The 21,754-nt window shown below is 41.4% G+C and overlaps 1 protein-coding gene across 4 annotated transcripts; it reads left to right on the plus strand.

Moving 5' to 3' along the window:
* The first annotated feature begins 485 nt into the window (after window positions 1-485).
* Window positions 486-20,966, plus strand: BCL7A (BAF chromatin remodeling complex subunit BCL7A). 4 transcript variants are annotated; one of them, XM_040577447.1, is made up of 6 exons: window positions 486-761; window positions 8,585-8,666; window positions 12,027-12,123; window positions 14,064-14,231; window positions 16,205-16,326; window positions 17,311-20,966. In XM_040577447.1, the coding sequence occupies exons 1-6, from the start codon at window positions 670-672 to the stop codon at window positions 17,380-17,382; spliced, it is 633 nt and encodes a 210-aa protein (XP_040433381.1). In that variant the 5' UTR covers window positions 486-669; the 3' UTR covers window positions 17,383-20,966. The 4 variants fall into 4 exon arrangements, with proteins under 4 accessions (XP_040433381.1, XP_040433380.1, XP_040433382.1 ...); XM_040577449.1 differs by lacking the exon at window positions 486-761 and adding an exon at window positions 2,417-4,981; XM_040577446.1 differs by having other exon boundaries at window positions 503-761; window positions 16,205-17,543.
* The last annotated feature ends 788 nt before the right edge of the window (window positions 20,967-21,754 follow it).

Genomic DNA, 21,754 nt, shown 5'->3' on the forward strand with positions numbered 1-21,754 from the left:
TGAGTTAACCAAGTCCCACACCGGGTGCGCATGTAACTGTCCATTTACTGATGTGTTTGTGTATGCCCATGGACGGGTCGGATCTGACCCTCTACTTTTAACCAGCTTCATTCCACAGCAATTATTTCAGGCAGCTCAGAAACCTCACAGCCACTGCCTGAGGGAGGACCCTGCGGGCCGGGGGCGCTCCGGGCTCAGTCACGGAGCGGCCGCCTCACGGGGGGCGGCTGCACCCGGGGGGAGCCTGAGGGGAGGCGGCGGCGCCGATCCCCTCAGCGCTGGGGCGAGCCGCGGGGGCCAGGCAGGCGGGGAGGGATCCGATCCGATCGGAGTGGACCGGATCGCATCCGAGCCGTTCCCCAACTCTCCGCCGGCCCCTCACGGAGCCCCCTCACAGCGCCGCCCCGCGCGGGCTGTCCCCGGCGGCGATCGGCGTGGATGGCGGCGGCGGCGGCAGCGGCTCGGGGCGCGCATGCGCAGTGCGCGGGCCCCGTTGGCGGGCGGAGCCGAGCGGAGCCGAGCCGAGCCGAGCGGCGCCGAGCCGAGGGAGCATTGTGCGTGCGGGAGGGCGGACGGACGGACGGAGGGACGGACGGACGGACGCCGCGCCGCATTCCCCGCCGCTGAGGCAGCCCTTCCCCTCCCCTCCCTCCCCTGCCCCCCAGCAGCATGTCGGGCCGCTCGGTGCGGGCCGAGACCCGGAGCCGGGCGAAGGATGATATCAAGCGGGTGATGGCGGCCATCGAGAAAGTGCGCAAATGGTGAGCGGGACGCGCCGCGGCGGGACCCCGCGCCGCCCTCCTCCTCCTCCCCGGCACCCCAAAACCTCCCTCGGGTCCCCCCAAAAAACACCCCAACACCCCCCCCCCCCCTCCCCGCTCCCTCCCCTCACGGCGCCCGGAGCCCGCCGGGCGGCCGCGGGGGGCGGGGAGCCGGCGGCGCCCAGAAGCCATTTCGCGGAGCCGCTCACAGGAAGGCGGCGGCGGCGGCTGAGGGCTGCGGCGGCTCCATTGTGCGGCCCCCGGCCCTCCTCGCCGCCCCCCGGCCTTCCTCACCGCCCTCGGTCCTCTCCTCACAGCCCTCGGTCCCCTTCTCGCCGCCCCCGGTCCCCTCCCCGCCGCCCCTCGCCCGCCGCCCCCCTCACGGGGCCCTGAGGAGCGACCCCGGGGGGGGCTCCGAGGCCGGGGTACCGCTTGAAGGAGCCTCTTTCTTTAAAAAAAAAACACCACGGTACAACTCGAACGGCTTCTCTTGAATTTCCTACTCCTCTCCCAGCCCCTCAAGGCTCCGAGGTTTGCGCGCACAAAACCGGAGCGGGACCGGAGAGGGCGAACGGGACTGCCGCCTGAATTTGTGGTGAAACGGTATAATTAAAGGCTGGGTCCCCCCCCGGTGGAACGGGTCCCTTTTGTCAGGACCTCAGCGTGTTTGGGCATTTTCTGCTTTTGTCTTTTTCCGCTTGCATTCTGAAAAGCGACGCGAGGTATTTCGGCGGCACAGCGAAGCAGCTGCTGTCAGCTCTGCACGGTCAGGCCGGTGCTTTGGGTGGGCTGGGGAGCAGTGCCAGGGTGACTCCAGAGAGTCTCTCTTCCAACAAGTTGACTCTCTGTTCCGTAATCTTAAAGTATTTTCAAACGTTTGAAATCCACGGAAAATGCCCTGGGTTGGTATTAATCTGCATAACCTTGTTTTGTTTCCAACCTGATGAAATAAGGGGGCACCTCTGTTAGGATGCGCAGCTGACTCTTTGGTTTCATTGAAAGAAAGGCAAAATAGGGAAATAAACGTGCCTGCTACTCCAGCGAAACGGGCTGTTGCCTTTTAAACGGCCCTGAGCACACGAGTGGGCCGGTTGGCTGGAGCTGGACGAAGAAGCAGGATTTGTGTCCAGTAATGCGGGGCACGGGATGGGGATCTCGGAGAATCCACCCGCTGAGGAAGGAGCTGGAGCAGCCCGGGCATCGCAGTTCGGTTGCTTTCAGGAACTCTCTTCCGCTCAGCTGGCGTTTTTAAGTGCTGTTTGCTGCCTAGTGGGCCAGCTCTGAAGGATCGGAACGATGTGCGGTGATGTGACAGTACTTTTGATCAGAGAGTCTTTCTGCTGGATGTGTGGGACTGTAGTGTTTTGTCTGTAGGTATTTCATTCATGAGCGCAGCGTGCTTCCTTTGAGTCCTAGTTTGTGGATTTCAGGGAGGAGGAGAGGCAGAAGCTTGGCCATTCAACAAAACATCTAGATTTTTTTTTTCCCTTGGCAAGAGCTGTCTGCCATCATGTCAGTTGCTATGGCTTCCTCTTTAAAACAAATCTTGTGGTATAAATAGATTTTGTACACTTTAACCCTCATGAGAGACAGCTTGCTTTAAAGGGTTACTGTACAGAATCATGCAACGTTTCTTCAGATCACTGTCAGAAGTATCCTGTGGCTTCTTGTGCGTGCCTCTCACAAGTATTTACATAAACCATTTTTCTTACTTTTAAAGGAATCATAATTTGATGGTGAATCTCATGATTACCCACCACCACCTGCAGTCAAGTACAGTGGAAAATTAGCAAGAGAGATTCTGTGTTTTGTGGTTTAAATGTTTTGAGAAGACTTGTGAAATTGAACTTTACACACTAGCAATTCCTGCATCTTCAGAGGAGCCACATAGGCAATTTCAAGTGTGCAGTTTCATTTGCATAATAGGAGCAATTTGTTGCCATCCACAGCTCTTCTGTGGAAATGCAGCCACTGAAGATTGAAACACCTTGCATGCAACACTTCATAGGACAGGGTTTTCTGAGACCTGTGCACCGAGAGTTTTCAGTACCGGAGACGAGGAGAGAGGCAGACAGTGCTTACCATAAACTTCTGAACTGATGGTGGATCCAGCCATAAGGATTACCATAAGGTAATCCGCAAGTGAAGGGTGCAGCAGCCCCGCTGTGCAGGTTACTATGTGCCTCTGTTGCCCCAGCTGTTCGTGTGCCCATGGCAAGTCGCTTTCCATCAGCACAGGCTCTGTTCCTTGGAAAATACGTATTGTTAGACAGCGAGCCCTTTGGTGCAGGTGCCCTATCTTCCCGTGTGTTTGTAGAGCGCCGAGCGCTTCTGCTATTGCTGGAACTTGGCTTATAGTAGTAAACAGTGAAGTTGTTAGGCTGTTATCTTGAGATTAATGTGGCCCTATCTCCTTTGTTTAAACCACTCCTGTGAATGAGCTTCTAATTTAGACAACACTAAGACACGTGTCTTACAGAATACATGGTCGTGTTGTATTTATGTGGCAGAAATGTTGGATTTTCAGGCCTAAAGAGGGCATTTAAACTTTTTTTTAACCATACTTATTACTTATTTTTCTTTCCATCTAGTTAAACAAAAGGAGTTAAATTTACTGGAATGAGTTGAAAAAGGTACAGGGTTATTTTTTGTCTTAAAGATGGACAGAGATGTGTAGTTCTAAGTGGGTTCTCAACAAGAGAGAGGAAAAAAGTACGGTGTCCTCAACCAGCATTAGAAAGTAGCGGAAACACTCTTGTCTTACAAGGCTGGATTTAAGTGAAAGAAAATGCAGTTATTTACTAAAAGAAAAGTAATGGGTAGCCAGCAAGCATAAGTAGCAGGTCGTCTTGGGAGGCAGTGGAATAACGTGCATGGGTAACCAGCACTGCTGAACCTTCGGACAACTGTGCAAACATTTCAGGACGGAGGCATGGTGTGGCTGCTGGGGGTAGGTACCCTGCCCAGGAACGAGGAAATCTCCTTGTGGTGGCTTGTCGTTGAGTTGCAGAACCTTTGTGTAAGTCATTTGGCCTTTTTTGGACCTATTTATCCAAGCTGTAATCTAGGGATTGTGGTAATACCTCATAAAGAAGAGGTGAGCGTGGATCGCTTCTGACAGCAGTTGAAGCGCTCTGTGTTTATTACGGCAGAGCGCTGGCTGTGGAGCCAGGCATGGCTTGGGCTGAAGCTTAAAGCAAAGCGTGTGGTGTAAAAGGTGCCGAGCACAATAACCACGGGCAGTGAGATGGTGCTGCCCGGTAGCGTGCCTGGGATCTCGCTGCCACCAGTCAGCGGAACTTGTCGGTGCTGCTGCTGTAGCTTCTCTGTTCTTGTCTCCACTCGGGCTCGCTAAAATAGTTTTATATGGTATGTAATGCTCTGAGATTGAGCTGCTGCAGATTTTGCTGCCCTCGCTTCCTTCTTGAAAGAGATTTTCACTCCGAAAAGTAGTTAGGAGGTAGAACTTCTTAACGTGATGCCTCTGGAAAAGGCTGCCTGCCTGCTGCTGCCCTGTGCCCCTCGAGTTAGGCCGAGGGGCAGCTGAACTAAAACCACCCAGTGTGTGAGGGAGCCGTCTTAGAGTGCTGTGGCGGTCCAAGCAGTTACCATGGATGAATTACAATATGGATTTTCTGGCTCATGGTTACTTCTGGTTGAGCCAGAGCGTGCTCTCTGACTTCAGCGGGAGTTGGACGTATGTAAAAGGGAGAGTTCTGTCGTTTGCAAACCGCGTTTCTCATGACCGTAAGAAGAGCTGCGTGTGGCGACGTGGAGCCCAGCAGAACGTGGTTAAAAACCTGCTGGCATGTGTAAGTTGAAGGAGACTCTCCTACTGCAGCATACTGAGATGACCTTAGACAGAGGGCGGCCTTTGTCCAGTCGTGCTACGTCCTATTTCACTGTATTTGCAGCGTGGTCAAGAAACACCACGTGTACTGGGGCTACCTCACGTTAGTCACTAGACAAACATCTGCATAGCACTAGGCGTGCTCTGAAAAGCCAGCCTCCATTTCAGAAACATCTTTATTTGTGCATCTGACAGCACTTTGTGTGTATAATAATGGCATTTTCTTTCCCATCCCCCTCTCTCCTTTGCTTGATCCCACAGGGAGGTCATAATTCTGTGATTTTCACCAAACTCTGTTGCAATGCAAGTGAGTGTGATGTGATAAATTCAGCATTATGACGTCACTTCGTGATCATCAACAGAAGATGGGGTATGTGGGAGCAAATCCTCGTGTAAATACACATCACTTTGCTCAATGGTAGTCGTGGTAAAAAGCCAAACACGTGTGTGAAAGCCTTTCCTTGAATGACGATGTATTGGCAGTAAAGGCTTTCTGTTTCCGTGCCATCAAATGTTTCTAGCACTCGTTGCTGCTGCAAAAGCTGCCTTGACACTTTATGTATAAGTGTAATATACACTGCTGTGTTTGCTCACCAGTATATTACTTTTATACGTGGAATTTGGTATGCATCTTCGGAGCTTTAGTGTTAACACACAAAATATAAATACGTCCAAGAGTCTTGGGCTATTTGAAACGGGGAATCGAGTATATAATTATATAACTTCTGGGATATTAGTATGCCTCAGGCATAACCACTAAAGAAGTGTTGATGTTAATGGCTACCCTACGTATCCTTGGCTGTCCTTAAAATGCTGTGCAGATACGGTTCAGAATTTTAAAATGCTGTAACACAATTTCAGATACGTGTAAGGGTTTGTTTCTGTTTCCTTGACTAGCTTCTGAATTGCCTGTAACTAAAATATTTAAGATGCTTTTCAGCGTGGAAGATTAAAGCAAAGAAAATTATTGTATATATTTTAAGTTCTGCCATTTCCATTGGTGTTATGCTTGGGCCATGCATGGAGGAATAGGACAGGTTTAGAACCGCAAAAAATGATGATGATTATTTATTTTTTTTAAAGCTATGGAGTTAGGTAGACAAGTAAAATTGATCATTGCCACATTTTCAGCCTGATGAGCTGTCAGGCTGATGGTGGTCTTCCACTTTTTCCAGTCCACCCATCGACACAGAGACCAAGCTGTGTAGCGGGGTCCTGCAGAACAAATTCTTGCCCAGCGATTTCTTGACAAAGGTGGCCTGGAGTCACCGGCGGAGCAGTTCTGGTCAGCATCTCCAGATCCGTGGGTTCAACAGCAGGTCTGTTCTGCAGCCAGGAAAATGGGCAGAAATTGGGGTTTTGCAACAGAATGGGCACGAGATCTCACAAATTCTCACGCCCACTCTGGCTATCGGCCAGCGAGAGTATTTTGTAGTTTGGGCACCACTTAGCAAACCTTGTGTTACAGGCAGCTTGAGTAAATTGTCAGCTCTAAATGAATAAAAAAACATGTTCAGCAGCTGGGCTTGGTGACTTTGCACCAAAAACTGGGGGGTTTGGAGTAGAACTGGTTTGGGGGTTTGGTGTTGGTGTTTTTAATGGAAAGACAGTAAATTCTGCAGATAATACCCTGAGCTTTATTTGCAATACCCATTTTAAATTCGGAAGTGAGTTTACCCTGTTGAACTTAAATGTCTGAGAGTCATTACGTTTCTTTGTTAACAGGTTTCTGTTTGTGCTGCCGATGATTTTATTACGTTTTAGGGAGCTTGTCGTTTTTTTTCTTATGAATACTTTTATGGTCTTAAACCGTCCATGCTGCAAATGCTTACACATGTGAAATACGTGAATAACAGCAGTTTGGTGTTGGGTTTTCTTTTTAACTGTGTTTGCAGGACTGGGATGGTGGTGTACTTCCGTCACGGAGTATCCTTATTCCCATTGTTGTCTGAATTACTGTGTATTGAATTCAGAAAAAAATCCCTATAGCTGAAGGTTGTCAGAACTTAAAGTGGTACTTAAGAAGCTCAAAAGATTAAAATGTCAGGGCTAACTTTAATAATAGAAGGAAAAAGTTACTAATATAGGTTTCCTCCTGTGTTCTACAGTCTGTCCAGTGAAGATGCTGTGTGAGGCTGCTTTGAGATGCTAACAGGTATCTTGAACTTTTGGTTTTCCAGTGCAGCATCTCTAAGTAATATTTTGCTGTAGGAAAAGGCTAAAATCTTGATTTTTTTTAAACATTTGTTCACCTCCTCCCCCACACCCAAAACAAAACCCCAGCTGGTTTTATTTCCATAATTTCAAAGGTTTTCCTAACTAGAAATAAGTTTAGTTTGTCTTGTATCCTTAAAAAAAAAAAAAAAAAAAAAAAAAAAAAAAAAAAAAAAAAAAAACCAGAAAAAGTTATGTCATGATCATCTCCTCACAATTAAGTATGCTCTCATTATCGACATGCTCATCTCCACTGTCATTTTTATCAGGCCTAGTATTAGAGCTCCAAATTAGCATAAAATTGTTTCTTGACATATTTTAGCCATCTAGTGTACATAAATGGATGCATCTAAACACACAGAGGGAAAACTGTGCTCCAGTAGAGCAGTGGGAAAGGAAAGAATCTGAAGTAGTCTTGCACTTAAATTAAAATATCCTCGTGGACAGATCCAAAACTTATAAATTGCCATATATAGCTTCTCTCTTTCTCTCTCTTTTTTAAAACAGGAAGGTGTCTCCTCTAATAGGAAAACAAATAAGATTGGCTTTAGGAGCTAAAACAAATAGCACAGAGGATGTTTGTGGCATTTGTACAATGTGGCTGCTTTTGATTCTGGGAGCCCTTTCTAAAAACCGAGCTATCACATGTATTCGGAGTCACATGCAGCTTCTCCCATCCTGCAAAGAACATTATTTTTTAATCTGTAACTGGATTCCAAATCTATTATTTAAATGTGTTTTTAACAACGAAATAACAAAAATGCTTGAGATCTCATGCCAAATTAATTTCAGATGTTCCTGAATTTTTAATGGAATTGGTCTTTGTTGTTAACTTTCAATCGATCCATTTGCAGAGCTAGATCGCAAACCCAGGAACCAGTAGTGGTGATCTGTGACCTGAAAACTGATCTCAGAAATGTGATGAAATTTCTCTGGCATTCTGGACCTTCCTTTAATGTTCTCATGTAAAGACCTCAAGGAATTCATCCCTTAACTCAGTGTTCAGCGTCCTTTCCATCTCTGCACTCGGTGTCTGTGTGACTCCCTAATGTAGTGACACCCTCCAGCCAGATTTCCTTCACGTTTGTCACTGTCATGACTTCGTGCCTGGCTGGCAGGGGTCTGCACAGAGTGCTGTAGGTTCTGCTTTTTCCCTCTAATAGCGTCCTCAGCCTCCCCTGTCCAAGAGAGCCAGGCTTTCCTGAGTCTGAATTGTGCCTCACAGCACAGATCGGTACCTGTAGGGCTGTTGGTTCTCAGGCAAGAATTCCAGAGTTGTCTGACAGGAGTGTTGAGTGAATGTTAAATTGCTAGCAGCAAATTTCTACCCAGAAATAAACCTCAGATGGTCAAAATGCATTTGGATTTCTAATACCATTAAACAGCTTCACGACAATCAAAACACACTGGTCTGTTTAAAACTTCTTTTGCTCTCTGGAAACTTAAGTGAAAATTGTAGGCATTAAATCTACATTTGCAATAGCTATTCTTCTTAACGGTATTGTTAATCCTGATCTTATTACTGCTACTGCAGTTACTCACCTAGTCACGTAACAGCCCTCAGAAATCTGGAGGTTAGCAGCGCTCTAACAAATTTTTGAAATGCAAAGAACAATTTGCACAATGCAGTGCTAAGACGATGTAATAGAGCTCATCCTACTTAATAGCCTATTTAAATCCTTGACAACTTACAATAGTAGATTACTTTATTTTGAATACGAATTTTAACTTTAACTTCTCCTGCATTATAATTTTGTAGGGAGAAGAAGTGGGTGACAGTTGGCGACACATCCCTAAGGATTTACAAATGGGTACCAGTAACAGAGCCTAAAGTCGATGATGTAAGTATCCTGCAGATACCTTGCGTTTCTCAAGATGTAGAGACTTGCATTCAGGGAAAGCTGAACAAAATATGCTCTCAGCTCTTTGAGCCTCTAAGCTAAGACTGGTGTTGGTCTCACAAGCACTTGGACAGAAGAGCTGTAGAGAAAATGTTGATCTCCACAAAAAGTGATGGTGGTGGTTCAGCAGGTGGCAGTCTTCTGGAGTCAGCTTGGATCGATTCTCAGATAACTGTTACATATTCGACTCGAAACTGTTTTGAAATCTTTCTCCAACATGATCATCAATAGAGGTGGGGATGGAAGCAAGACATCAATTATGCTTCCTCTCTTTCTGCCTGATGCTTTAAAGGAAAGCTGCTTTGGAACTGCACAGAGAATGTATTCTATCTGTGCATCACTGTTGTTTTGCTGAAAAATAGGTGCAAAACCTTGAAGTAAGGGTAGGAAACTCCCATGGAACTGAGACCTCTTGCATTAAGATAACCAGCCCAAGCAGTACAGCTCATGTGCTTCTATTGTAATGTTTGTTTTTTGTTGTTTGGTGTATGCATCATGTTTATACTCTGGAGTGCACTGTTCATTTGTCATAATCACGTGTCATAAAAATAACAAGTGTAAAAATCAAAGTAGATAGGACTTATGAATTGTTTTTCAATACCAGCATTACTCTCACTTTATAAATTGAGATATTGTTATAGAGAGAAAACTAATTCATGGTACCACAGTTAATTATCAGTACAAAAGGATACGCATCCTAAGTTTGGTGCCCTTTCCTTGGGCTGTCTTGTGGCTTTACTTTATTTGAAATACGAGTTCAGACCTGTTTGAAAGAAAACTACTATGTTGATAAATGTATAAAATGATGGTTCTCAGATAAGGCGGTGTTACAATCTTGTCACAAAATTGACTCAAAGTCCAAATTCAAGACCTATGTTTGATTAGTGTTGTTTTACTTGAGTCTGTTTCTTTGGTGCCTGTGGCTGTAGCAGTTTTTTATGACGGTCAGAGTTGCCTTTTGTCCTCGTCCAAAGCGTGAGCAGCATCTCCATGAAATAACCGTTCGTGAACTTGGAAACTTTCCCTGTTTTCTTCACAGACACTTGTTCATTCTGTCTAGTTGTCCAATGCTTGGTCTTGATTTTATTGCTTATTAGACATTGCGGGGATTGAGGTGGGTAGGGAGGAAGCTGGAGGGAGAGAAAGAGAAATACTTAGGCTCATGGCTTCCAAAAATAATTTTCCAGCAGTGAAGCTATACTTGCGTGGTGGGTACAACAGAACTTTGAAGTAGAATTTCTGTTGAGTTTCTGGATGGACTTTTAAAGTGCCTGGTACCTCAAGTCAGGTTCTTTGTTAGAAAGAATGGCGTTGTATAGCTGTCGCTACTTGCAGAGTTTAAGTATGGTTTTTGAGCCATAATCTTCAGGTTTTGGTTCATATTTGGTGAACTGGAGACAATTCAAGACCAGTTCCTTTCGCGTCCTGCGGTCACATTCTGTTCGTAACAAGTAGAGGCTGTTCTGCAGCTGCAGGTTTGATGTCGTAAGGTTTTTGTATTTTGCTCAGGAAGTTCTTACAATAATAAAGTACATACATTGACAAACCAACAACTAGGTAGAGGTCATCTTGGCTCTTTAGTTTTGTTACAGACATCGTTTTATATCCAACTTAATCCTCTTGTGAAGGAGTATTCTTGCTTTTCACTAGAATAGAAGAATGGGATCTTCTTTATTGCTTCATGTTTCAAATGGAAATTATCTATGACTTTAGCAAACACCGATTAGGTTACTTCCCTCCTCACATGTTGCTCCTAAGCCACTTCGACGTTTCTTTGAACTGGAATTAAGCTCTGTCCTCCCACTAGTTTTGGAAGGCTGTTGTGGAACCTCACTTTGTTAAACAAACAGCAACAACAACCAAAACACCTTTCAGCTTAAATAGTTCAGTTACTTCTTTTGTGCCCAAAGTGTCCTTTTACCTTAAGAAAAGTTGGGAGAGATTATCCCCTCTGAACTTTGATTTTGCAACAATAGAGAAGCCCGTGTGCTTTCACCTTTGTTTCATGTATTAGGGAATTAAATCTGGGTCATTCCATTTGCTCTCTCTGAAGTAAAAATACGGTTTAAAAAGCCTAATAATCTATTTGAGATAAAGGAAAATGTCTTTCCAGATCCTACTTGTTGAATTTCTTCTGCAGTTTTAGACTGTGCTTGGTTTTATTGCCTTCCTTGTTGGAGAACATTGTCCTAACCAAATGGAGAGGTTGTTGAGCGTTCTTCCTAGAGTCAGGCTTTTAATCGTCTTCTCAGCAGGCACGCAGGGTCCTCCAAAAGCAGTGCAGCTGGCTCTTTCTCCTCTGAGACTGATTACGTCACCTCTTAATTGAAAATGCTGCATCCCTTAGCAGACGCAGATTTTCCACGTGATGGATGCCAATGTCTCTTCCTTTGTTTTAAGGCGTGCAGTCCGTACTGTTGTTTGGTCCTGAGCACGTTGTGACCTATTGCCCCTGTAGGACTGTCTTGTTTATGCTCTTTGTTTTAGGCAATCTGATTTTTCTTAATCCATCTTCTAATTTTAACGAAGAAACAGCATTAGGTATAGAGAAGGAGAAGGTTTCTGCAGCATTGGTCATTGAGAAAGAGGTAAAAAGCTGTCTCTTTAGTTTAAAAATTCTGGATCTGACATTATTTCTGTTGTGCACGCATTCCTGTTGCCTAGGTGCATTGTACAAGCTTCCTGACACGAAGGGGAGAATATCCTGAGTTAGGCAGTAGTGTGTTAATATACATAAAACATAGAGTGAGCAGAGTTAAGCAGGCAGAAATCGGGTAGCTTGTGAATCTCCATCCCTGCCACTAATTAGTGTGCTTCTTTTTTCCCATTGTGGCAGAGATTCTTTTGACCTTGCTTTCGTAGCTCATTGAACTGAGTACAAAGTTAGCAGCCAACACCTCCCAAGTTCTCTGACTCAGTTTCAGCAAGTCATTTAATCATCGTGCCTCTGATTCTGGGCTTGCAGAATGAGAGGTAGTACTGAGAACTGTTGTGCTTGTTCCAAAAATTGTGCCGCGGCCTAATGATGAAAAACATGTTTAAGTACTAACAGCTACTAGAACTTCTGGCTAGTGCTTTGTGTCATGAAGAATGTTGTTTTGTGTCAATTAGAAGAGCAGTTCTGTGATTACTGGGACTAATGCGTTATTGGCAACATCAGTGATTATCGCCTCGGTGTTTTTTCACTTGAAATGAAGCGAGGTGCTTCCAGAAGTAATGAGTGGAAAGGGCTTTATATTAAAACACTTTTTTTTTTTTTCACGGTGATGGTCTTGTTTGTGGTACCTTTTTGTTTTTCAGAAAAATAAGAATAAGAAAAAAGGCAAAGATGAAAAATGTGGCTCTGAAGTGACCACTCCGGAGAACAGCTCCTCTCCAGGGATGATGGACATGCATGGTGAGTGGGAGAAGGTCAGCCCAAATTACCCTATTATGCTGCTGTGAAAGTAGAAGCTAACAGTGTCAAATTCTCCCTTGCTCGGATGTATGGACAGCATAATTAGGCCAAAGTGAGAATGGCATCAGACACCAATTTGGTACCTTGCACTTCTATTTTGTGGCTGTACTGACAGTTGTTTAAATGCCATTTTTATTTGGGCTGCGTATGAGGGGCGAAAAATTCGTGGCGGGCCTAGATGTGAAAATAAAAATATGAATATCTACTATCCAAATGCTATACTCTTACTTAGGTGAAGTAACTAACTCTGTCAAGCTTGCTGCTTGAAGAACCAGGAGACTCCCAAAGCCTCAGTGGCGCCTACCGTCACTTGTGCAGGTTTTGTACTTGTTTAATGGAATAGGTGAGTCAGGTCAAAAAAAATCAGCAAGAGCCAAGAGAGCAAGCTGTGGTGCTGCTTTGTCTCCCGTCTACCTCAATTTGATGAAATTAACTGGTTAAGAAAACATTTTACTTGCCAGTCAGGCACTATTAGATCAATTTAAAAAGTGTGGACCGTTGAATATCAGCGTCGTATTTTTTACAGAGACGCCTGTACAGCTCTAATTTTTTACTTTCTATATGTTTGGATAGCAATTGTGGCTGAGAATGCAGCACCATTTGAACTGATAAGAGAGGGTCACTTTTTGGCAGGATTTAATTTTTTCATTTCAACTTTATTTGCATTTTTATTGCCTCTTAGTTATTTTTTGCAGTGTTTGCAATGAGAACGATCTTGCGATTAAATTAGGATTGAGTGGGATATTCACAGAGTGGATTAATTTTTCATCAGTGTTGCCAACTTCTTAGCTTTTGCCTTGGTCAGATCATTTAATTTTCTTAAGCCTTGTTCCTCCATCCATGAAGTGAATATAATACTTGCTTTATTAATCATATATCATTTGTGTTTTTAAGCCATACTGTACAATTTCGTGATAAGCTTAATCTTATCTTCAGGCTACTCTGAAAAGAGATGGCTATTCCATCACTGGCTATGCATTTCTGAAGTCCTTTGGATGTAATGATTGTACAGATGCAGAGGGAGGTAGATCAGCTTACATGCTAATAATTTAACTAATAATGTTTGCTGGGTTAGTTTTCTTTAGGGATCAGGGGCTTCTGTCTCAGTTCCCGACGGTTAGACTGGATTAAAGATTACAGGAAGCTGCACCCCAGTGCTATCAGTAAAGTGTTAGCTGAGATATTTAAACCACTGTCACTGGCTTTCACAAAGAAGAGGGTACAAGCAGGACGTTTCTTGTCAAGTCCAAAGACATGATCGGTGTTGCAGAAAGCTTTCATGATTAAGCTTCTTGAGGCTAGTGAGTATTCTGGACAGCTATCGCTAAAGTACTACTGGTATTAGGACTGGATGATACATTTTACCTTGATAGCAGCGTGCACTTTTTTTTGACCTTCAAGACGCTTCAAAAACCACCTGCTCATCAGAGCTTTGCGGTGATGGATATCTGTAGCATGAATGTTTAATTGGCCCTTTATTAGGTGGGCTATAAAATGAGACTGTTGCTTCAGTTGTTCTATGTTACTTGCATTATAAAATTCCACGTTCTTTGGAAGTAATCTGAGTAAAACACTCCTGGTTTTATTGTATAATGTTACTTAAAGCACCTTTCTTGAAATTTTCTGGTTTTTAGTAACTGCTAGAAAACCTATGATTACAGCATAGGCTGCAAAAGCAGAACTTGTGATGGTGGTGGTGTGGAATAAGCTAAGATACAGTGTTAGTGTAAATAGTACTGGATTTCAACTCCAACAAGCTAGACTATATCCTGTGTTATCAGGGAATAAAAAAGGGAAAAAAAAGAGGAAGAATTAAGTCGTGCTTTTTATTCAGAGCTTTTCAAATTGGACTTTCTTGTTCTAAACACTTTTGTTAACAGATGACAATAGCAACCAGAGTTCAATAGCTGATGCTTCTCCAATAAAACAAGAAAACAGTAGCAATTCAAGTCCGGCACCAGAACAGAATTTGGCAACACAAGCAGATGGCACTGAAGTAAAGTCTGATGAACCTCAGACAGAAGCAAAGGAGCAGCCTGGTTCAGAAGGTAAGCTGAAAGACCATCCTTAAAGCCAAACAAAAAATGCAATCCTTTATCGTGATATCATTTATTTGCTTGTACATTTTAAGAACTGAATAATAACAGTTTGAAATAAATGGCTTCTGAGTTCTCAGCGTTTACGTGAAAATGAGCCGTAATCTCTCTTGCCTATCCGTGATTCTTCCGTACAACAGGAAAGGTCAGACTGACATTCAAAGTCATTTCAGAGAGGAAACAAACAAAATACTTGGTTTATTGTTGTCATAATCTGTCTTAAATTATTTCTTCTTTCAAAGTAATGTTTGAAATGCCTGTTTCCATTTAATCGCACAAACTCTGGAAAGAGTTACTTTTGTAGGTCTGGGAATGTTTGTTACCTAGTGTGAAAGTAAAATTGAGGTGAGATACTTTTCAATCTATTTATTTATTTTTTAATTGTGTAAAGTATAATGTAAGCTTTCTTTCTCTCTTAACCTTGTTAGTTGCTTATTCAAAACTTAGTTCTGAATTCTGTCTTCATTTTCTAAAAGAGCTACAATATTGTATTGCAGTTGTACGCCGATGAAAAATACATGTGGGTTAAGAGATTGTTCTGAACCACATTCTTTGAATCCTATTTGGATAATTGAAACATGTTCAGTATATATATTCTTTGAAAGATAAGTGACTTTATTCTATTATAACAGATAAAATGTCCTTAACACCATTCTAATTATTGGCTTGCAAAATTCTTCCCATAGCAAAGCAATTAAATTATGCCCTCCTGATTACGTTCTTAGCTCAGTAGATCCAGTAACCAATTTAAATTTAGAGCTTTTATCTTGGTAATACTAGAACGGTGAAGTATGTGAAAGTTGTCGTTGTTCATGGGGGGTTAAATTTTGACAAATGAATCGTCACCAAATTGAAATAAACTAGAATGCCATATCCTTCAGAGAAAATCTAAACTAGCATATTTGTGATACAGTAAATTGTAAGGATTTACTCCTAGGTCTAATATTGTCTGAACCTGTTTGTGTGAAGCTGTTGCATAGCACACAAGCTCCCCTGACTAAATTTAGATTCAAGGAAAATCATACCGAGTTCTCTGGATTAGTTCCAGAGTTGGTTACTGTAAAACAAAAGGGAGAAGTCATGGCATAAACCACTCCTTATTGACATGGTCTCTCTGTTGGTAATATGCTGTGTTTAAAAATGTATTAAATAATCCACCGAACTGTTAATCTCATCGAACCCATGTAACTGTGACATTGTTCAACAGGGTCGGGTTAATGACCTTGTACATCTCTCTCATGTTAACTACACTAAGCCTTGCTTTTTGAGCAAGCACAGGTGTGGGTTTTCTTTTTGTTTTAAAGAACAAAAAAAGTTGGAAGCAGGTAAGAGCTGTAACAAGCTGGATGACTTCTTCGCAAGTATGCACCAGACTTGAAAATTCTACACCCTTAATGGTTAAGATATCTAGCTGAATTTCTAAGTTTTATCTTAAATGTAGTATCAAGGGAAAAAAGTGCATTTTAATTATCTGAATCAAAATTCAGCAATATAACTTTGCTCTATAGCCTTAGCTACATAGTTTTTGGGTCATTAATTATCACGATTCAGCCCTTTCTGTAGCTGCCTCTTCTGGTTTAAAATTGTCCTTGTGTTCATTCAGCCCTTTTGCAAAGTTTATGTTGAAACTTGTTTGCTGACGGCATTGCACAGTTCTGTTACAGGGTGTGTGTGAGTTTAGCTCCCTCTAGGGACTGATTCCAGCAATTGTACACAGCCGGCAGCATGAAGGCAAAGATCTTCTCAAGTGGCAGCAGCCAGCGGTTTTGGTCGTGGAGTTAAAGCTTAATTAATTATATTCGTACCATTATTTATGTTATCATTAATGGTTACATGTGGGCAAAATTTGTATGATCGGGGGGTGCTAGTGAGAAAACATCCTATGAATGCTCTCATGTGTTTACAATAATTTCTTGAAATTTCAGATACCTCCGATGAACAGAACTCTCAGTCTTCAATGGAAAATTCCATGAATAGTTCAGAGAAAGCAGAAATTCAGTCCTCTGGAGAAAATGATATAATTACAGAGGCATCTAAAAACTCTCAGGTAACCTTATGCACAAAAGCCCGATTACTTGGAATTTGGAAAAGAGCATTTTTACCAAAAAGCAAATGTAAGGAGGCCAGTAGTGTATTTAGGCTCATTTCCTAAGGTGATGTCAGTAAATCAGATGTAGAGTATTAAATGCATACATGTATCTGGTGGTGTGGTTAATTTGATTGCCTTCTTGCATTTCACGTAATAGGAAGGGTAACACTCGATTGGTCTGGTTTACTTTTCAAGTTCCTATACCAGGCTGTGTTAGTTTTGTAAGAAAATACTAAAGTTTAATGTTAATAAATGGTTTGGACATAACCTACTGGAAAAGTGCCTTTGAGGACCCTTCAGGCATAAAATGCTTTCTATAAAAGTAAATCCATACAGCGGGTAGGAACAGGAATTTTTGTAGATTCCATGGGCAAAGTGTTCTGATGTTTATTCACCGAGAATACTGAAAAATTCCAGGTGGGTGGGAGAAAGCAATTATCATTTTAATTGTCCCCTTCATACTGAAATGCTCAGAGCACTGCTCAGACCATTGGTTTTCCTCTTGGGTGGTTGGCTTGTTTCAGTGCACACCTTGCTCTTTGAAAACATTCCATGTTCTGTCCTGTAGAGGTTGCTTTTGCTACAGCAGGAACAAATTCATGTGCACTTGGTGTGGGTTGTGCTCACGTGTGGAGCTGAGGGAAGTCGGGTATAGCCGTGCTGGTGCTTGGAACATTCCCTGCGGCTTCTAGCCCGGAACTAGAATTTTGTTTGTCAGTAGATGATGCAAGTGTAAAGAAGCTGAAGTAAGATGTAAGTAGAGGAGTGATTTTTCCGGAAGCAAATTGACTTGGTCACGTTATTCTTGTCTCCAGGGATGCTTTCTATTTCACAAATGACACACCAGGGAATTTGTTCTTGCTTCTTGTTTGATGTTTATGGCACCTGAAATTGAGTGCAATGATAACATGATTGTTTTTCTTTCCCCCCACCACCATTAAGGACTCTGAAGGAGTGCCACCTTCTAAAAAGATGAAAGTAGAGGCTTCCCAACAAAACGTTGAAGAGATTTAGACTATAGATTTTTCTGGTCAGTTTTTACGTAAGGTACATCAGTGGGCTTAATTATAGAACAACCTTACTTAAGCATCTTCTCTTGGATGAGGACAGAACTCCTAACTTTTCAAGTTACCAAGCAAAAATCCAAGAAAGCCTAACAAAGGTTTAACTTCTCAGACACTGAAAACTTTTTCCTGTGAAACAAACATTGAGAACTTTTAAGTTACTGTCTCTGAAATGGTTGGAGTAAACAACTCAGGAGGGGTCTACGCACTGTTTCTAAAGTCAAAATTACAATTATGTTGCTGCTGTATTTTTTTTTCATTTCTCTATTTAACATTGTAAGATATTTAAGGATGGTACAGGTCAGGTATTAGCTTTCATGTGAAGTTCATTGTTCTGGCGTGATGTCTGCTTTTGTTTTGTGCCTTGTGTTCTGAAAACAGTGCTAACTTTTAAATTTAAAAGTTGTTTTGCAACTGTCTCCTTTGCAAAGTGGCCTATGTTTGTATAATGCCGTGTAGTAAGGCTTTTTCTTTTTCTTTTCCTTTTTTTTTGTTTGGGGTTTTTGTTTTGTTTTTAATTTTTAAATCCCTGGTGCTTAAATTTTAATAAATACAGATCAGGAAGCCATTTTCACTCTTGGAGTCCAAGGAGAAAAAGGAGCTTGATATATTATTTTAGCAGCTATAGTGGAGATCTTTTATTGAATGCATGGCATTCGCAACTGTAAATTTGGTCTTCTAAATACTTAACTTCATCAGAAGTTAACATGATCTGTTTACCATTTATAGTCCAGATCTGAATATATACTATAACACAACAGTTAAAATACTTGCGTATTAGGTCCAGATCTCTGTACTGGGTACAACTTGCTTTACAGAAGAGTTCCACTATGTACATAAACAGGATCAAAGGGATTGATGCACAGTGAATTTACTTTCAATTGGTCTTTTTTGATATGAGGTTTTCACTGAACTGGATTTCATTGTACTGTTCCTTTATAAGATGTTTACTTCTGTGTTCCAGGTTAATACTGTATTTGGGATTTATTTTTTTTCCTTTGAGCAAGTCTTGTAAATAAGCCTTGTTTTCTTCCATAGTATTTGCATCATTGATAGAAATGTTGTTTTTTTTTCCAATTATGTCAAAGTGTGCTTATGCTGAACTTGATTGAAAAGCACTAAGCATGTGCAACTCCCTTCAAATTAGTGGCATTTAGAAGTGCAGAACCGCTGCAAAGGTCAGGTCACAAGGGCCTGATCTTCCAGTGGGCTTTGTGCTTCCAGGATGAGCACCCGGTTATAAATACTTGGTATCGGTGGGAACCGCTTTATTTCTCACTTTAATTCTCTTTATACACACACGTGCATGGGCACGTGTACACACACACGTGTTGCTGGATCAGGCCCTTAGTCTTTCTTCACTTTGTGTGTGAGAGGTGGAGCTTGTAATTTAAAATATGATCTCACAGCTATGGAAATGGTTGCATATAGTTTGTAAGCTAAGAACTGTAAATACTTTTTTAAATGAAAAAATTGCTTCCAGTTGATACATTTTCATAATTAGCTCTTCATTAAGCTTATTTATTTCTGAATTCTCCAATAGTGAAAATGGCTTGCACTTAGACTACTGCATTGCGTTTGCAATTACCACTTTATTATGAAAAACAATGGGGAAGTGGGGGGAGGGTGTAGAGGGAGGGAGGATTGGGGAGCCAATACTGACCTTCCATAGGATGTTTGTAGGATTAAACTCCAAATAACATATGACACTCAGTTTCGGAACTTTTCTTTTGTGTTGAAATAAACTTTTTGGATTTTAACTGAATAAAATTTGATTGCAAATCATTCATGAAAACAGTGTGCTCCCTAATAAGTTTTTGGGATTTCTGGTCTGATCATGAAGTCCATTAACATTCTGAAAAAAAAAAAAAAAAAAGGAAATGAGGAGCCAAAAATTATGTTTGCACAATATATGCAATGAAACGGTAGAATTCTCTCTTGAATTGTGTGTATGCCTAAAATGTGGATAACTGGTCAATGACGATTGATTTGTATGTATATTACATTCAGATTTAAGTGATATTTTGTGAGAAGTTCTATTGATATATTAAATGGGCAAATTTAGAAAGATTCAAACTTAAAAAATATTTTTGATTTACTAACTTTTTTTGTTATTTTTAATGCTAAAACAAAACAAATCTGATGCCACCTTTGATAAGTAGTCATTTTTACTAATCCCTATCAGGTGCATCGCAGCAAGTTTTTAATTTTAATTTTGTAGAAGTTTCCAAGGGAATAAATAGACTTTTTGTTTAGAAACTAATTCCTGTACTTTAGGAAGAAATAAAATATATAAATAGCACTAAAAATACCTCAAATTTTTCATTAGATAGAAACATTTATTGGCATTATTGACATCAACAGGTTTAATTATAAACTTCCTTTTCTCTCCTGTGGCTTCTGCTCAGAACTGTTCATTGTTCTGTGGCTTACAAGATAAGGCATCATAATCATATTCCTAGAGGCTTTATTTCTAAACTAGTAATGCTTTATTTACAGCTTATACAGGATACATTCAGAACTTTTTTTGTTAACCAGAGATTCTAGTGACAACAGACAACTGAACAAGCAGATAGATTTGGGTTCCTTAGACCTGTTATTGTCAGCCTCTAAGAAAAGAGACTTTGACATTACCTGGTATGAAGAAATCCAAAATAGTGTATAAGACTGTTATTAGTCTTTTTTTGAAGTGCCTGATAACATTTATGGGCCAACGGATGTGATTAAACACATTTTAATGCCAGAAAGTACAGATGGGACCAAACCAGAACATCGAATTCAAACCAACCCGAGGTTTGAAACCAGATCTAAATCCAGCTTTTTTTTGGCTTGGACCTGTCTCTACCAGAAACTTGTTTTATGAACTCACTGTAAAAGGGTTTATTGAAAGCGTTGAGACGTGGAGCAGAAGGAGAGATGTAATTTTCTTCAAGATGACTGAAAGTTCTCATACAGCTAATGTTTTAGAAATAGTGCAAATATCAAGAAGTGCTTCCTTGCTACAATGCTGAATGTTGGAGCTTCAGTTACAAAAAAAAAAAAAAAAAAAAAAAGAAAAAAAAAAGAAACTAGAAGCAAGCAAGTAAATTAGCTGAGTTTGTGGAACGTGTGGGAAGGCCTTCCGAATAAGCGATTTACTCAGCCAAACATTTTATAGCAGAACTATTCCTTGGAATTTTTATGCTTGGGAAAGTAGTTGTTAAACATTCCAAAAAGTGCTGGCACTTACAAAACGACAAAAAATAAAAATAAAAAAAAAAAATCAACAAGGCAGTATAAAATATTGGTTTTGGGTGGCTATCTTCATACATAAACATTGTCATGTTTTGGAATGTTCTTTATATCTAAGGGCCTGTTAGAAGGTGTAAAGAATTTTGTTTTCTTCAATACCTAATCGTTTTCCATCTTATGATTTGTGTGTGTGTGTGTTGTACAGCAGTATAATTTTTCACTTATTTATTCCATCGGTAGTTATGGTTTGTACAATGTACAATGGTTTCATTTCAAAAATAAAATAAAAAATCACAACATGAATGCTGTGTGAATAATTTTTATCAAGAAACTTAATCTCATTTTGTTTTTTAAATTTAAAATAAATTCCCATTTTATAGTCTTTTAAAATGTGCGTTCTATGGTGTTGTCTTATTTGGTAACGTGTAAAATGATTCACTTGATTTCGACCAAAGTTGTTTTGATGTGTTAGCAGGACACTGATTGGGAGTGGGGGTAACATAACAGCAGCAAACAAATAAATACGGGCAATGTAATTACAGCAGCCTGCAGAATAATCTGGTAATTTAAGGTGCTTACTGCTGGCTTGGTAGTCAGATAAGGTGTTCTGGTAACTTAAGTTTGGATATAAAGTGCCCTGGTTATTTTCAGTGTTGTGTGTGCTCTGTCCCAAAGTAGTTTCACAGTCTGACAGGCAGCTGTGCTGGCTCACTGCTGCCAGGATGGGGAACCATGACCGGCTTGTCTCCTCCTGGCTGGTTAGTTTTGATGCCTCCCTTGCATTTAATGGGGTGCTCATGGGATCCTCTTATGAACCACTTCAGTGTGCTACCCTGGGAGAAAAAAAAAAAAATTGTTATTTTTCCTTTTTTATGGATTAGGGAATTAAATCAGCAGAATTATAAGGGGTAGGGTGGAACTGAGGGGAGAGAGAGAGGGGAAAAGAACGGGTACGAATAAAGGGTATAATTAAAGACAGGTCCCAGAAGTAAAAGACTCTGAGCAGGTAAGGCTTCTGCCAGTAAAGGAGTGAGCAACAGCGCAGCCTAGAAAGCTGGGTACGGAGCTGGAGGTTGGCCCTGTGGTTTGCC

The sequence above is a fragment of the Cygnus olor genome, chromosome 17 (assembly GCF_009769625.2).
Source record: "Cygnus olor isolate bCygOlo1 chromosome 17, bCygOlo1.pri.v2, whole genome shotgun sequence".
NCBI classification, from domain to species: Eukaryota; Metazoa; Chordata; class Aves; order Anseriformes; family Anatidae; genus Cygnus; species Cygnus olor.

Excerpts from the sequence above, each read along its gene's own strand:
- BCL7A (XM_040577446.1), top strand. The coding sequence starts at position 670 with ATGTCGGGCCGCTCGGTGCGGGCCGAGACCCGGAGCCGGGCGAAGGAT. Across the intron at positions 762-8,584 it reads ATCGAGAAAGTGCGCAAATG|GGAGAAGAAGTGGGTGACAG; the intron begins GTGAGCGGGACG and ends ATAATTTTGTAG. Across the intron at positions 12,124-14,063 it reads AGGGATGATGGACATGCATG|ATGACAATAGCAACCAGAGT; the intron begins GTGAGTGGGAGA and ends TTTTGTTAACAG.